Source organism: Macaca mulatta, chromosome 9 (genome assembly GCF_049350105.2).
Source record: "Macaca mulatta isolate MMU2019108-1 chromosome 9, T2T-MMU8v2.0, whole genome shotgun sequence".
NCBI classification, from domain to species: domain Eukaryota; kingdom Metazoa; phylum Chordata; class Mammalia; order Primates; family Cercopithecidae; genus Macaca; species Macaca mulatta.
The window spans coordinates 17150649-17166867 of NC_133414.1; the positions used below are offsets into that span (position 1 = coordinate 17150649).

A 16219-nucleotide genomic window follows, 5' to 3' on the forward strand; every position below is an offset into this window, starting at 1 on the left:
ACAGCAAATTTGGCACTTCATTACTGCATTCATTATTTAAATGATGATCTACAGGATGGACTTAGGGAAAGCATCTAGAACACTACCTAGTGTCTTTTGCTTCTTAGATGAACTACTAATTGCATCCATTCTCTTTTGTAACTTCAACCAACAGTGAGGAGGAAATATCAATGAATTTGCTTTGTACCAGACTTTCTTTCTATACAAAGGTTGTGTATTTTATGAGAGATGTATCTTTCCCCAGGTGACACAAAGCTTCATGTCAGTGGAGGATCAATGGCACAGACAATGATGGAGAGGAATAGAAACTTCAGGTTACTGTCTGGAGGGATGGTGGTACTTTGCCAAGACATGTTTTCTGCTTTTTTGTTTCTGTTTTTGTTTTATTTTTCTTAAGATACTTAGAAATATCAACAGATTTCCAAAATAAAAATATTTAGGGCTTCCTAAACCTTTAATATATTTTTATAGATACAAAGAAATGATTTAACATGCTTTTGGTAAAATGAAGGAATATTACAGAAGAATTCATTCCATCTGTATCACATCACTAAATTTTATCCAGATTTTAAAAACCTAAAATTCAGCAGAAAATGTCTAAGTTAAATTCAAGAAAGACTTCATTAAGGTCAGAAATGAATACCTAAGGTAAGTTGAGAAAACCTTCCTCCCTAGATATCTATCACAAAGTTTGGGGTGGGAGAGTAATTTGTGACATGGGTTGTGGATTTTAAAAATCTGCTACATTCTTACAGACTTTATACGTTTTTAAAAAATTCTAAGCCTTTTGCTGAAGTAGTTATTTAAAAAGTAATCCATTGCATGGAGTCATTATTCTAAAAGTTATCACACTCTAATGATACTTCTTGCAAGATATTAAGATAAACTTAGAAATTAACCATCTTGCACACTAGTATTTGAGACTCAAATTGTGGATACTGACTTCATATTCATTTAATGGTTAGAGCAAGGGTTCAACATGCCAGGCAAGGTATAAATAAATACAGAAGGCTTACATGTCCTGTTTATATCAGTGTTTTTCAAACTTTTTAAGCTGCAGACCACAAAAAATATATACATCTCACTAGACATCTTACAACACATATTTATACTTACTGAAAGAAACATTTCATGAGCTGTGCTAGTATATACTATACTATATTATATTATATTGTATGTTACTTTCCATTCAATTTCCTTTTAATATGGGTCTAGAGCCATTAAACTGATTCCATTATCCAGTTAATGGGTTTAAGTTCACAGCTGGAAGCCCCGGCCCAACTGCCACACTACTTTCTTCAAGTCTTCTTTTTCACAAAATATTATTTTCAGCCACAAAGGAGCAAACAGAATAGGTGGTAAGAAGGTGAAGTCACAGTTGAATTCTCGAACAGTGTCAGCCTTAGAAAAGAGAGGCAGCTACTTATATGGCTCAGCTTATCATTGCTAGAGAAGGGTTTGCCCTTAAAATAGAGTATCTCACCTGCATCCTGCCACAGTGCTCACAGGTAAGCCATCAGAGATTCGTTCATTCTTGGAAATTGAAGAGACTTCAGGATTGCCAATGCAAAATCTATGCTTTTTTTGCACAGATTTTGTTCTCAGGGACTAGCTGATGCCCACCTGAGAGCATGGAGTTAGCGTGGGGAAAGGCATGTGCTTTGGAACGAGGAAAAGCGGAAGTAAAGCAGGTGGGAGGCTGCCCAGGACAAAATTTTGCTATCTCATAACTTGGTCTATATAATGTAATCTCTTTTTCAAAACCCCTAAAATGTTGAAATTACTGAAATAATTGAGGAAAACAAAGACTAAATGGGCTGTGAAAGTCTGGGTTCTAATTTCAGATGAGCTTTTAAGGCCAAGGACCTTGACAGGTGGCATCATTTCACTGTGGATCTCTTTTCTGTTGAATGCCGTCAATAATATAGGCAGGTAAAAGTCTAACCTTCTGATTTGTAGATCGAAGTTAATGCTCATGTTTGTTTTCTCGAGACGTGGAACTGCAAATCGGAGGCCCAGGGAATACTAAAAAAGAAAATAAAATCACACAGGACACAAAGTTATTACATGAGAGTAGCTTGTACACAACATCAAAATATTTTGTAAGTCATTCCTGCAAAACCCCACCCTGGATCACTGTAACTCTCTCCTTTGTTCTGCTTCTAACCCAGGTGGCTGAGAGCCGAGAGAAGTCATGCAATGAACTGCAGGCCCCAGAAGATTCAGGTTACAGTACAGGTTGTTTCTCTCTCTCCATTTAGTTCTGTACTGCCTCTTCTCCTGCCACCTTTTTGTGTGTTAAATTGAAAATAATCCAAATACATGAGAAGACACTGATTGATTGACTGATTGATTGATTGAGACAGGGTCTTGCTCCATCACCCAGGCTGGAATGCAGTAGTGCGAGCGTGCCTCACTGCAGCCTCAACTTCTGGGCTCGAGTGATCCTCCTTCCTTAGCCTCCCAAGTAGCAAGGGCCACAGGTGCACACCACCATACGATTAACTTTTTTGTTATTTGTAGAGACAGAGTCTAGTCTGGTCTTGAACTCCTGATTTCATGCAGTCCTCCTGCCTTGGCCTCCCAAAGTGCTGGGATTACAAGCATGAACCACCACACCTGCCAGAAATTGACTTAGAAAACTATGATGCTTCTGTTCGATGGACATTTATGTAGTCATTGAAATTATAGCTGTGAAGTCAATGCAACAATATGGAAAATGCTTCTAATGTAATAACGATCAACAATGAATGAAGGTTACAATGTTTATGTGCAATGCTCCTCAGCTATGGTTTTAAAAGTCTACAAATCAAAAAATTCTTCTACAGTACAGGAGCGTGGATGTATTATAGGAAAATGTTTCAGAATAATATGTTCTAGTTGAGGTTACAGTTACAAGGATTACTTTTTCCTTTTAAATTTTTCCAAATTTTTAAAACTGCATTTATTATTTTCATAACCTGTAAATAGATAAAAACATGGGGAAAATAAATTCAATGGTGATATAAATAAGGAAGTAAAAATAATAGTTAACACATCTGTAATATTATGTTACTTACTCTTCCAAGCACTGTACTATGCCTTACACACATGATCTCATGTAATCCCAAAAAGCACTCTGGGGTAGGGGCTGTTGTTGCTGACATTATACAATGGAGCAGCAACCTGAGGATTAGAGAGATGAAGTACCTTGCTCCAGGTGCAGTGCAAATAAACCACAGAGCTAGAATTTAAATCCCTGCAAGCTAACTTTCAAATCTGTTGTCACAGCCACTATAGTATCAGAATCAAACCATTAACAAAAACTCATATTCACATGAAGCAGTAATAATAGGAACTAATAATAAATCATCTCTTTTGTCATAAATCAGCAGCACCAGTTCACCAGCCCTTGCTGAATGTGCTTCAAATCACGTACCATCCTAATGGCTTTATATTTGTCATATCATTCATTGCTCCAAACACTCCTATAGGTAGGTGTTTTCTCATTTTAGTGTGACTTGCTCAAAGTATCACAGCTGATAAAAGGTATAGTCGGTATTTAAACCCAGATGTGTCTTAATTATAAGGCATTATGTCCCAGCAAGTATTATTTTATTTTTTTGAGACAGAGTCTTGCTCTGTCGCCCAGGTTGGAGTGCAGTGGCATGATCTCAGCTTACTGCAACCTCCACCTCCCGGGTTCAAGTGATTCTCCTGCCTCAGCCTCCTGAGTAGCTGGGATTATAGGTGTGCACCACCACACCCAGCTATTTTTGGTATTTTTAGTAGAGATGGGGTTTCATCATGTTGGCCAGGCTGGTCTCATACTCCTGACCTCGTGATCCACCCGCCTTGGCCTCCCCAAGTGCTGGGATTCCAGGCGTGAGCCAACGCACCTGGCCAGATGAATTTTTTAATAATTCCAAAGGAGCAATTTTCTATCAGCCTCTTCTCTCTTTTTCAGAAGACTTTTAGCTTTTACTTGCCTTTTCTACTTGAAGAACTCCTAAATCACGCCTCAAAGCTCAGGACAGGAGATATCTCCTGTAATACATTCTCTGATTCTATGGGCTGGGCCAGGCAAAATTGTTCTCCTTTTTATTCTCTGTCTCCTTTTTTTACCACTCTTCCACCACTCAACTTATGACACTGCTAATTTTGAGTTTCTTATTGAGTGAAGGTTGTGTTTTTATCTTTATATTGCCAGACTCTAGCTTAGAACCTGGTTTATAGAAACAGTGCAATAAAAATTGCCAAAAGAGGCTGGGTGCAAGGGTGGCTGACTCCTGTAATCCCAGCACTTTGGGAGGCCAAGGTGGGCAGATCACAAGGTCAGGAGTTCAAGACCAGCCTGGCCAATATTATGAAACCCCATCTCTACTAAAATACAAAAATTAGCTGAGTGTGGTGGTGCGTGCCTGTAATCCCAGCTACTTGGGAGGCAGAGGCAGGAGAATCGCTTGAACCCAGGAGGCAGAGGTTGCAGTGAGCCGAGATTGTGCCATTGCACTCCAGCCCGGGCAATAGAGTGAGACTCCATCTCAAAACAAAACAAAAAAAATTGCCAAAATTGCCAAAAGATGAGAGTTTGTTTTTGTTTGCTTATTTCCAGTGATAGAAAACTTACTGTGTTGCAATAGAGGCTACCTAATGTTGGTTTTCATTATAGAACAATCAGCATGGGACAAAGACCCATTGAAGATATGACAATTTCATATTGGTAAGAGGTGCATGTGTCCTTAACTAGTACCAAACACCAGATCTCATGGCATTGATTTTAAAGCGCTTTCACTGACCCCACCATTTAAAAAAAATTTTCCCACGAGAAAATTTGCAACTTGTTATGAATCTTATGGGCATATAAATATCTTATATTACTATAGCTACTCTATGGAAATGACTTTACTATTTAAAAATCAGAAGTAAAACTTCTGAATACTACCTTGAATATTTTGTTAAGTTAAAATACAAAGTCACTTGAAAATGATTTTCAAAAGATATTAGATAGAACTAAACATTCCTGGCAATTTATGATGCTTTTAAAATCTTTAGCACTGCTTTTCCATTTGGAATTTTACCACAACCCACTGAGAGTACTCTTTTTAAAGTGCAAAATGAAGAAGAATATAAATCAAAGTGTTTTATAACAAAACAGAATGCAATAAAATTTGATGTGTTTAATGGCATTAAAGAATGAGATAAGAAAGCTATTAGGTTTCTTCTACTATAGACCTCAGAGATAAACGAATATAAACAATTTACTTCCCTGTAAAGATTATTTGCTGGTAAAATGAATTGACATCCTTTCACATAAACACATTTGTGGTTAAGACCCACTGCCATTTTTCCTCCACTTTGAATGATACTGGTGGCCAGTTTTGTTCAAGATTATCCTTAGATGACCTCTGGTCTAGCTGTAACACTTCTAATACTGAAAAAGGAACGAGTGGTCCATCATCTACAAATGCTAACACTGTTAGCTACCACTTCAATTCATTTTTCTTTTGTCTTAGGTAACCCTCTTCATATTAAATTAGGCCATTGATGCTGGGCTCGGTGGGACACGTCTGTAATTCCAGCACTTTCGAAGGCCAAGGCAGGTAGATCACCTGAGGCCAGGAGTTCGAGACCAGCCTGGCCAACATGGAGAAACCCCATCTCTACTAAAAATACAAAATTAGCCTGGCACATTGGCATGCACCTGTAATCCCAGCTGCTCGGGAGGCTGAGGCAGAAGAATCGCTTGAACCCAGGAGGCAGAGGTTGTGGTGAGCCAAGATCGTGCCGTTGCACTTCAGCCTGGGCAACAAGCATGAAACTCCATCTCAAAATAAAATAAAATAAAATAGGTGGTTGGATTTTTCGCAAAAACTAGCAAAACGATTCATTAGCTTCCAGATAAAAGGACTATGATAGTGAAAAATGTTCTAATATCTCAGTGTAGACATCCCATTCTCTCTTTCAATGCTTCATTTTAAAGTCTCATCTGTTACTCATTCGTTTTTATCCAAGGGCTTTTCACGATGTTGCAGACCGGATAGAACATGGGCTTTGCAGTGTGAGGCTTTGACCAATTCATTCGACTTCTCTGAGCTTCAATTTCCTCATCCATAAAATAAATACTTGACTCACAGGGTTGTTTTGAAAATTCAATAAAATAACATTAAAAAGCTCCCCTCCTCCCACTGCTCAGTTCATAACCTAGAGGACAATCAATCCATGATCACCAATAATAATCTGTCATAGGAATATACTTGTCATTGAAATATGTATTTATTTTTGCCCCAAGAAGCGAGTTTACTATAGTTTTAGCACATTTTTGAATACCCAAGATCAAAGCAACATTATAGCACAAAAGAGCAAAAATATCATTCTAGCATAATATTGTAACTTGAGAAAAGTTTCAAATGCTCAAGCAAAAGTATGAAACATCAGGCTAAAAGGTTTATTAACTGACTTATCAGCATCTTTAAAATGTAAATGCATACCTGAATCTCCCAAGGAAGGACATGACATTCAACAGTGACCATAGAATTCCCTTTTCAAGGCTGCTCTCAGGGGACTAGCACTCTTTGGAATAAACTTTGGGAAGTTGTTTTAATACAAACCTACATAATGATGACTTTCCTTGAAGTTTTTTTCAAACAGGCTATTTCACTGGTAATCATAAACATCTAATTTTGAATAGAGGATTATGTATGTTCAATTTATGTAAGCTTTGTTAATACTTTCAGGGTTCAGAATTTTTTTTCTGATTTTACATCATAAAATAATTGCTTACTGTAATATTTATTACTAGTTACCATGCATATACTTAACTGTAATTGGATAAAATTAACTTATTGGCCTGTGATCCCAGCACTTTGGGAGGTTGAGGCAGGTGGATCACGAGGTCAGGAGTTTGAGACCAGCCTGGCCAACATGGTAAAACCCCTGTCTCTATTAAAAATATAAAAATTAGCCAGGCATATTGGTGGACACTTGTAATCCCAGCTATTCAGGAGGCTGAGGCAGGAGAATCACTTGAGCCCAGGAGGCAGAGGTTGCAGTGAGCTGAGATCGTGCCACTGAACTTCAGCATGGGTGACAGAGCAAGACTCCATCTCGAAAAAAAAAAAAAATATATATATATATATGTATATATATATAGTCCACAAGCAATCCCAAGTGGAAATTTCCTAAACCTGGAAACAAAAAGGAGAAGTACAAGAAAAAGGATGAGGAGGAGGAGAACAAAGAACTATTTTTTCATATGTATGTTGGAGATCATTATTAATCTTTATTTTTTCTCCTTGCTATAAAACTACAATTTTCTGTACAATTCTTCAAGTAAGATAATGGAAAATATAAACTTGGTGAAGCTGATTCAAAAACTGGGTTATGATAACTTTTTAAATATGAAGATACTCTGAATGATATTCATATAGGAGGTATATTCGAAATAAAAGTTAATTTAATTGCCATTGCTAAAATCTTTGTCCTAAGTTGGTTATTTTTAAAGTCTTTAACTTACATTGCATTTCTTTTGAAATTCAAATAAAAAGTATTTAAAAAAATATCTGTAGTAAAAACAAAGTCTGCATAGATTTGTTGCAACTAAACGACACGCAAGAGTTATGTCTAAAGAGAAAGCATAGAAGAGCCTGCATCTTTCTGTGTTTGTGGCCTGAGACGATTCACTCTGTGTAGGCTGTAATGTGAAATCCCACTACTCTGGCAATTTCCTGCCTAATTTGTCGTTGCTGCTAGGTGCTGAGTTGCTGAGTGGTAACCGGAGAGCTTTCCATCTGTTCCCTGTAAAGTCCAGTTAGAAGGAAATCGGTCAGTATTTCTGGTTCTCTCTTACATTTGTTCCCGACACCATAGGGTTCCCAAGGTCACACACCACCATCCTGGTTACATTTTCCATCTTGTACTCACAGCTCAGTGGTCGAAATCCCTACAATGGGAAAGAACAGGGGATTTAGGGGGCAGCATAAATGACATCTTGACACAAAAGCCATGCTGGGGGCCTGGGAGCTCCCCTGGATCTCAAACACCCAGGAGGGTGACAGTGCGAAAAAAGTAATTGATGACCCTTAACTGAGGAGAGAAAGTAGTGAGAGAAAAGTAAAAGTTAAATTTTAGAAATAAATGTATTGGGTGGGTAAGCATATTTATTGTGTTTCATTAAGGAAGACAATGCGTAATATAGTATTTATAGACAGTATCTTCACTAATGTTAATGTGAAACTCAGAGCATGAAAATCACAAATTATTAAACATGAGTAAATAAATTTATTCTATTAAGCTTTACAAAAACAAAATGATCATAATATGTATAGATTATCATGAGATTCAATGATCATTTGCCAGAGAATTGTCTTGAACACCAATTTCTATACACCATGGTCCCATTTTGAGATCATGCAATTGACTTTCTTCTGTTCTTCATTATTTCAGATGTAAAGAGAATGCCTTCATGTTTAGCAGTACTTCCTATTTCCTTTCCTACCCCTATATCCTGTTCCAAGTAGAGTTCATACAAACTGAAGTTGGAAGAGGTTCTGGGAGCTACATACTGGTCAAATTCTCAAGGTTGAGCAGATGAGAGGGGAAATACAGATTTGTTCTGGAACGATTGCCCTTGATTTCCAGCTCCTCTTCATGTCCGCATGCTATTCCCAGCTGCTTAGAAACCCACCCCTCACTCTCTACCCTATTCTTTTTCCATACCTCAAACCCTTTGGTCCCACTCTGCATGTAGCCATAGCTACTTACACTTCTCCATTGTTTCATTCTAACTTATTATATGCCATCAGTATATTATCTGTCACCCTTGTTCCCAAACATAAGCTTGCAATATGAGGACTTTCATAAAGGAGCAAATTTTGGGGGAATTTCTGTCCCTGTGATAGGTTCGGAAGAGGGTTCCCAATATAATGACCATTTATCCATCTGTCAGCTCTATTGAAATTCTATTTTTTTATCCTTTTTCTGTTATCTATTGAAATTTTATATAAGAAAATAAAGTTTCAGAAACGATCCTCCATTCCCTTCTATTTTATTAACAAAAACCCAAACCCAAAACTCAAGCAAAAAACATGAAACATTCCCCAGACATCTAGCTAAAGAATTCTGTAAGTAAACCACACACTTTTGAGAATATAAGCTTCAAGAAGGCAGAGGTTTTTGTGTCTGTTCTAGTCCTAATGCCTAGAGCAGACTTGGACACAAAGTAAGTGACAGTTCAGGAACAACAGAGTAGAGACAACTGACACCTTCTTGTAAAAGAGAAGGCTACAATGAAACAGACAAATATGCAACTAAGTGTACAACCCTGCTCCCAGAATCCCCCAGATAGACACATGGAAACATCTGTCCTAGTTATTGAGAAAGGAATGGATCACTAATATTTGGAGGCACAATTTAATACATCCTCTCTTCAAATATCCTGAAAGACAGTTATGTTAAAAGTGGTAACATTCTTTCTTCTCAAAGATAGGTTTACTATGTATTCAGCTTCTTAAGGATCCATATCTAACCCCTAATCACACAGAGAGGCTTTGTGTGGGGATTATTAACTCAGTCATGAAAACAGAAAAAACAAAACCCAGAAAAATCTTTCATAACTGCTCAAATGTCCCTTGAATGTAATTCAAGGATTTAGTTTCTATAAGTAAATATATTTTTTTAATCTCACCTAAAGGTTAAAAGTTATATGTACAGTTTTCCCCCAGCTTTCTGGAAACAGTTCTTTGACATCAATCAAAGAATTTTTTTCTCCCTTTCACATCCCCTCCACCCTTTTTCCTTTTTTAAGCGTTATTTCCTCTCTTTAATAAGAGGAGCAATGAACTATTTCTGAACATTTCTAGATGATTTTCCTCTGCAGTTCCAGGGACATTCTTGTTCAAATCCATTTATAGCTCTTAGAGTGTTCTTCTTTCATTGAAAACATTAACTGTGTACCCACTATTGACCAGGCCTGACAAATAACACCCCTTGTCCTCATTGAATTCTTAGTTATTTTAACAACTGGAACAAGTAATTCTAAGCAATTGTAACAGCAATGGAAACACACAGTTGCAGTAGAGTTGGGTAAATTTTATGATAGGATAAATAAATAGTGACAAAGGAGGACCTGCACATAGATCCAAGCAATCAGAGAAGGCATCCTGGAGGAAGTGGCATCTAAGCTGATGGGGGCAGTGCATATCAGTGGTTAAGAACAGGGTTCCAGCCGGGTGTGGTGGCTGACATCTGTAATCCCAGCACTTTGGGAGGCCGAGGCAGGTGGATCACCTGAGGTCAGCAGTTTGAGAGCAGCCTGGCCAACATGGTGAAACTCCATCTCTACTAAAAATACAAAAATTAGCCAGGCGTGGTGGCCGGCACCTGTAATCCCAGCTACTAGGGAGGCTGAGGCAGGAGAATCACTTGAACCCAGGAGGCAGAGGTTGCAGTGAGCTGGGATCACGCCACTGCACTCCAGCCTGGATGACAGAGTAAGGCACCATCTCAAAAAAACAAAACAAAACAAAAACAAAAAACAGAACAAACAGGGGCCTGGACTTAACGTTTGACATTTGAACTTGCTTCTACTACATAATAGCTGTATAACCTTGGGCATGTTACTTAATTTATTCTTATCTGTAAAACAGGGATAGTGACAGTAGCTTCTCTATAAGGCTGTTATAAGAATGAAATACATTCAAGAACTCAGAGGATTACTCAGCTCATAGCAGTTGTTCAATAAATGTTAGCCACCTCAATTATTATTGTCTCAATTATTATTAAGCCTCAATTTTTATTAAGTCTCAATTATTATTTGAAGGATGAGTGAAAAGAAGTAAAAATAAGTAAGATAGACAAAGAGGATGAGGGAGCAGAGTTAGTGTGTTGGAAGGAGAAATGGCTGGAACAAGCTCTCCGTGTCATTACAGGTATGGAAAAGAAATTCAAGCTGGCTGGAAGCATCAGCATTTAGTGATGAGGCTGAGGAGGCAAGTGGGAGTGATATGATCAAGGGCCTCATGCGTCATCTGAAGGATTTGGATCTTATCCTCAAAGCAATGGGGAGCTAGTGAGGATTTGAAGAGAGTGCCATGCTCAGATTTGCGATTTAGAAAGATGGATTTTTTTTTCTATGTTAGCGGTAACAAGTTGGCAAGATGAACTAGGAAGACTGTTGCAATAATCTGGGCAAAAGATCATGCCAGCCTGGATGAAGGTGGTGACGGTGGCTGTTGGATGGACTCAGTTCAGAATCTCTTTAGTTCACATCCTTCTCTCCATCCAACTGCTACTGTCATCACCCTCATCCAGGCTGGCATCACTTTCGGTGTTAGAAGCCAGGAGATGCTGGTGTCATTCTCGTACATAGAAAATGAAAGGGAAGCTGGATGTGGTGGCTCACACCTGTAATCTCAGCACTTTGGGAGGCCAAGGCTGGGGGATCACTTGAGGTTAGGAGTTCAAGATCAGCCTAGCCAACATGGTGAAACTGATCTCTACTAAAAATATTAAAATTAGTCAGGTATGGTGGTGGGCACCTGTAATCCCAGCTAGCTGGGAGGCTGAGGAAGGAGAATCACTTGAACCAGGGAGGCAGAGGTTGTAGTGAGCCAAGATCATGCCACTGCACTCCAGCCTGGGCAACAGAGCAAGACTCCAATAAAAAAAAAAAAAAAAAGGAAGAAGGGTGTGAGTGGGAAGACCAAAAGTCTAGATACAGACATGCTGAAGGTGAGGCAGCTGTGAGAGATTGAAGAAGAGATGATAACAGGTCCCTAGAATCACCAAATTCACAGAGACAGAAAGTAGAATGGTGCTTACCAGGGCCTGGGGAAAGGAACAATGGGAAATTATTTTTAAGGGTTGCAGAGGTTCAGTTTGGGATGACGAAAAAGGTCTGGAGGTGGACAGTGGTGATGTTGGCACTACCATGTAAATATAATGTCACTGAACTGTACACTTGAAAATGGCTACAATGATAAATTATATCTTATGTGTATCTTACTACAATCATAATGATGATCATGATGATGAATATAAAACACATACACCTTTTTCACAGAAAAATTAAGGAGAAAAATCACCAAAAGGAAATATAAAGGCTGGTTCAACTAAGGTTTCTGGAGCAAGAGATAATAAAAGACAAATGTTTTCAACAAAAGAATAGCCAACCTTACAATCAGATAATGCCTAATATTTTTCCCCTTAAGGAAAAAATGGTTAAAATATGTTGAACTGAGTTGAAATCAAAAGGTATACAAACCTCAAACTGTGTCAAAACAAGGAAGAAATTAGAATGTGGCTTAGTCACGTAAAATTCAAAGACCGAGGGAAGTCTCTGCCAAAGGGAAATTGATGGAGAAAAAAGTAGTGAAGGGATCATTCGAGATTACAGATAATGTCCCTTGTAATGTTTACAGCCAAAGATAGAATCCTAAGTGCTCTCCCGTGTTTTCTATGCAACAAAACCAACAGTAAACTGGATGTTTTGCTAAAAGAACACTTTAGAATAGGTCCTTTGTTGAGCAAAGTCGGGGGTGGAGTGACAAGAAGGGAACTGAAATAAAAATATGAGTGGAGCTCCAGAATATTAAAAACAAAACACACCCAAACTTCGTTTTTGTTTGTTTAATGCATTATCTGCATGTACGTATCTGTAGGCGACATTTTTCTGTTTTTGCTTATAGAGATTTTATTATGAAATGACATCTTCAAATCAAAGTGGTTATTAAACACCATTTTTATAAGTTGTGTGTATAATTACTCCATTTATTCTTATTTATTTTTATCTTAAAGTGACTTTAATAGAGAAATGAAGAAGATTAAAAAAAAAAATCACATAATTGGCCAGGCAAGGGTGGCTCGTGCCTATAATATCAGCACTTTGGAAGGCCAAGGTGGGTGGATCGTTTGACCCCATGTGTTCAAGACCAACCTGGGCCACATGGCAAAACTTCCTCTCTACAGAAAATACAAAAGTTGGCCAGGCGTGGTGGTGCACACCTGTAGTCCTAGCTACTCAGGAGGCTGAGATGAGGGTTTTGCTTGAGCCCAGGAGTTGGAGGTTGTAGTGAGCTATGATCACACTGCTCCACTCCATCCTGGGCAATAGAGCAAGACCCTGTCTCAAATAAATAAATAAATCACACAAAACAAAAAACAAACAGAAAAACACAACTAATTCAAGAAAGAAGAAAATGGGATGATTATAAAAACTACTTACTGGAGAAATTAGGGTTTATATTGATTTTCATGTTTGAAATAGCAGGGAGATGAAAGCTGAGTGGAGAGTTTCAAATACTCTTGAAAAGAAATGGAATGTTTTTTTCTATCTATCCAACCTTACTGTTAACATGGAAGAGTTAAGAATAATTTAGGACTATTTTTTGGAAAACTACTTTATTAAGATATGACTAACATACACAAAACAGCAGGACATATTTAATGTATAACATTTGATGACTTTGGAACTTCTTTTTTCCTATATATTTCTTCAACAGAAACTCATAAGGATTTTAAACCAGTGTTAAAGACGCTCTATCATTACTCATCTGGATTTTTTAATTTTTTTGTTTTTTACTAAGAAGGATTCAACTAAAACAAAAAGAAATCATGAGACTAGAAATGTGAAAAGAGAATTTTATATTCCCTAAGTTTTTAAATGTCTTTAAAATACCAACATCACAACAACAGTTTGTTAACATCTCTCTAGAAGAATTAGTTTTCATTACAAATTATTCAATCATGAAAATGGATGAGGTCCTCAGGGGGTGTGGTATTTGGAAACTAGTAGACATTTAATACATTTAAGCTAAATGAACAACACTATCAGCAAGTATTTAAGGAGCACCTACGCTACACCTCATCCTGTGAAGGAAACGTGACACTTGGGATTTACCCTTAATTGTGAGTTTGTATATTTCCGACACTGAGGGGCTTTCTCTGTTATTCTACAATGTATTTATAATGGTTTTCTAGACCAAGTGATTAAGGACACTGCAGAACTGGAGGATGCTTTGAATGGGAAGATTCATGTTCTGATAAGGAAAGGGAAGACTATAAATACCATTGTTGCCATTTAAACAAATAGTGGCATTGAGGAATGGCAAATGAGGAAGACCAGGCTGTTCCTGGTCATAATTCTGACAAGGTGGACCAAGAAGAAAGGGGAAGGACCTTGTTCCCCTTCCGGTGCCGGTCCAAGCTGTTATCAGTGCTGAGCAGGGATTGGTTGGACCTTTCTCCCTAACCAATAAGGAAAACCAGGCTTCCTGACATGTGTTTGAAACTGAAAGAACTCAACGCAAGGCTAGAAAAGCCAGTGAAGACAGGGAATTAGCTTGGGAGTTTAGCTTTTTGATCGCATTGGTAAGCTTCTTCGTTCAGTCAGTCTTGTTCTCTTTTTTGCCTTAGCTTTCAATCTTTGGCCAATTTATCTTTGCACTACGGCAAAGAAGATATTAACACTGTGTAAGCCTCCCCCCACCTCCATGGCTCATTGCTGTGGTGATTTAACAAAAGAAGGTATCATTTTACTGTCTTTTATTGAGGAAGAAACTCTCAGCTAAGATGGTCCTTCTTAACGTTTACTTGACTTCAAAAATATACTTAGCTCTTGACTTCAAATAATTTGCAGGCATTACCTTGTTGTTGCGTTCGATCCCAACATAATCTGCCTCTTCTGGTATCATTACAAAGAGTTCAGCTTCATATGCTCCTTCCCCTTCATTTCTTGCATTTATTATGAGCATAAGGTGATTTTCATCTCCAATGATTACCTGATGCTTATCTCTAAAAATGCAGTTTAGAAAGAAGTATTAGGTACTCTACTTCTTGGCTTCATGAATATTTTATTTAAGGATTTATTAAGGAGGAAAAGAAAAATGGCAAATGCAAAAAAAGAAGATGGACCATCATGAAGAGATGGTAGGAAGAGGCAAGATAATCATCTCTGGGTAAAAAGGGCAGGAAAACATCTAGTAGTGTATTGGTAAATGTTTAACAACAAGTTCTCAAAAAAAAAAAAAGTATTGATTTATAACATTTTCAGATTCCAATGGTGTAAATCCATGCACCGTGGTCAATTTCAAGTTACCAACATATTTAACAATCTACCAACAAAATTCCTGCAAATTTAACATTTCACTTACAAGCCAAAATGAAGCAGCTTCAGCACTTCACTGAAAACATACATTAGGAAGAAAATGGACAATGAAATAAAAGGAAGAGAAGTGGTTTAGAAAGTAAGAGGGAGAGATTAATGCAAAGGAAATAATGAGACGGAAGAAGTAGGCAGATACGATAAGATCTTAAATCACTGATAGAGGATTTCAAGGTATTTTGAAGAGACGTAGTTCACTTAGAACTGCAAATCAAACCAATATTTGGAAATACCTATTGCACTTTTTAACCTTACTCAAAGCGATTGCCTGTGAAGTTGGTAAATTATGAAATCTGGGGGAAATCCCTCTGAGAAGTTACCAAGTACATTCCAAACACTGGCAGGGAGATAGTTCCTGGGAGGAAAAGGAGAACAAATCTGTTTCTTGACCATAGGATGTTTTACATCCTAGTCCATGTCTTCCCATAACAGAATACAGTGCAATTTCCAGTGCTGGAATGGGGGCGTCCATTACTGGCAACTGTGAAGCCCTTTGATTCTTTTCAATTTTGTGACACCTTCTGCTTTACTCCATAGAGTGCTATTTAAGTATTTGTTCAGTAAGTCAACATTAATTTTGTTCTGACAGTTTTAAGGATGCCTTTGAGTCATGGGGTGCTGAAAAAAAAGTTTGGTTGAAGGTGTAGATGGAACTTGCCTGTCTGAATCCTTTGTCTACTTGACTGAGGCAAGTAAATATAACTCGAGCCACCCCATCAATAAGTTTACTTTCAACAAAAACTTTTTTTTTCCAGTTTTGCTGAAAGATGAAATGGCCCAGGCAAAATCTTAGGGTGTGTCATTTGACACCGATGCCAAATAACTGACCCAAACCACAGGCTAACCCGAAGTGTAGCCAAGCTCAAGAATTTCATGCAGCATACTTTTGGTGGTCATTGGAAGTGTATACTTTCTCCAGAGAACCTTTAAATAAATACCTGTAATTCCATTACATAGAATGCACACATTTAGTTATTTAAACTTACGGTCTAGCTGACAGCTTCAAGTCAGGAACACACAGATTGTCTTCTCCACAGTCCACCAGAATGTGAGCCTGTGTTGTATAAACACACATCAGGA

At 37.9% G+C, this 16219-nt stretch overlaps 1 protein-coding gene across 3 annotated transcripts in view; it reads right to left on the reverse strand.

Annotated features, from left to right (window-relative positions):
- ITGA8 (integrin subunit alpha 8) overlaps window positions 1-16219 on the reverse strand; it is a 196789-nt gene that overhangs the window by 72621 nt on the left and 107949 nt on the right. For all 3 annotated transcript variants that reach the window (XM_001089317.5, XM_028826016.2, XM_077945857.1), the window contains exons 19-22: window positions 16126-16193; window positions 14622-14769; window positions 7829-7921; window positions 1946-2025 (exon numbers count right to left, since the gene is read on the reverse strand). In XM_001089317.5, the coding sequence (XP_001089317.3) occupies window positions 1946-2025; window positions 7829-7921; window positions 14622-14769; window positions 16126-16193 (389 nt within the window). The remainder of the gene's footprint in view (window positions 1-1945; window positions 2026-7828; window positions 7922-14621; window positions 14770-16125; window positions 16194-16219) is intronic.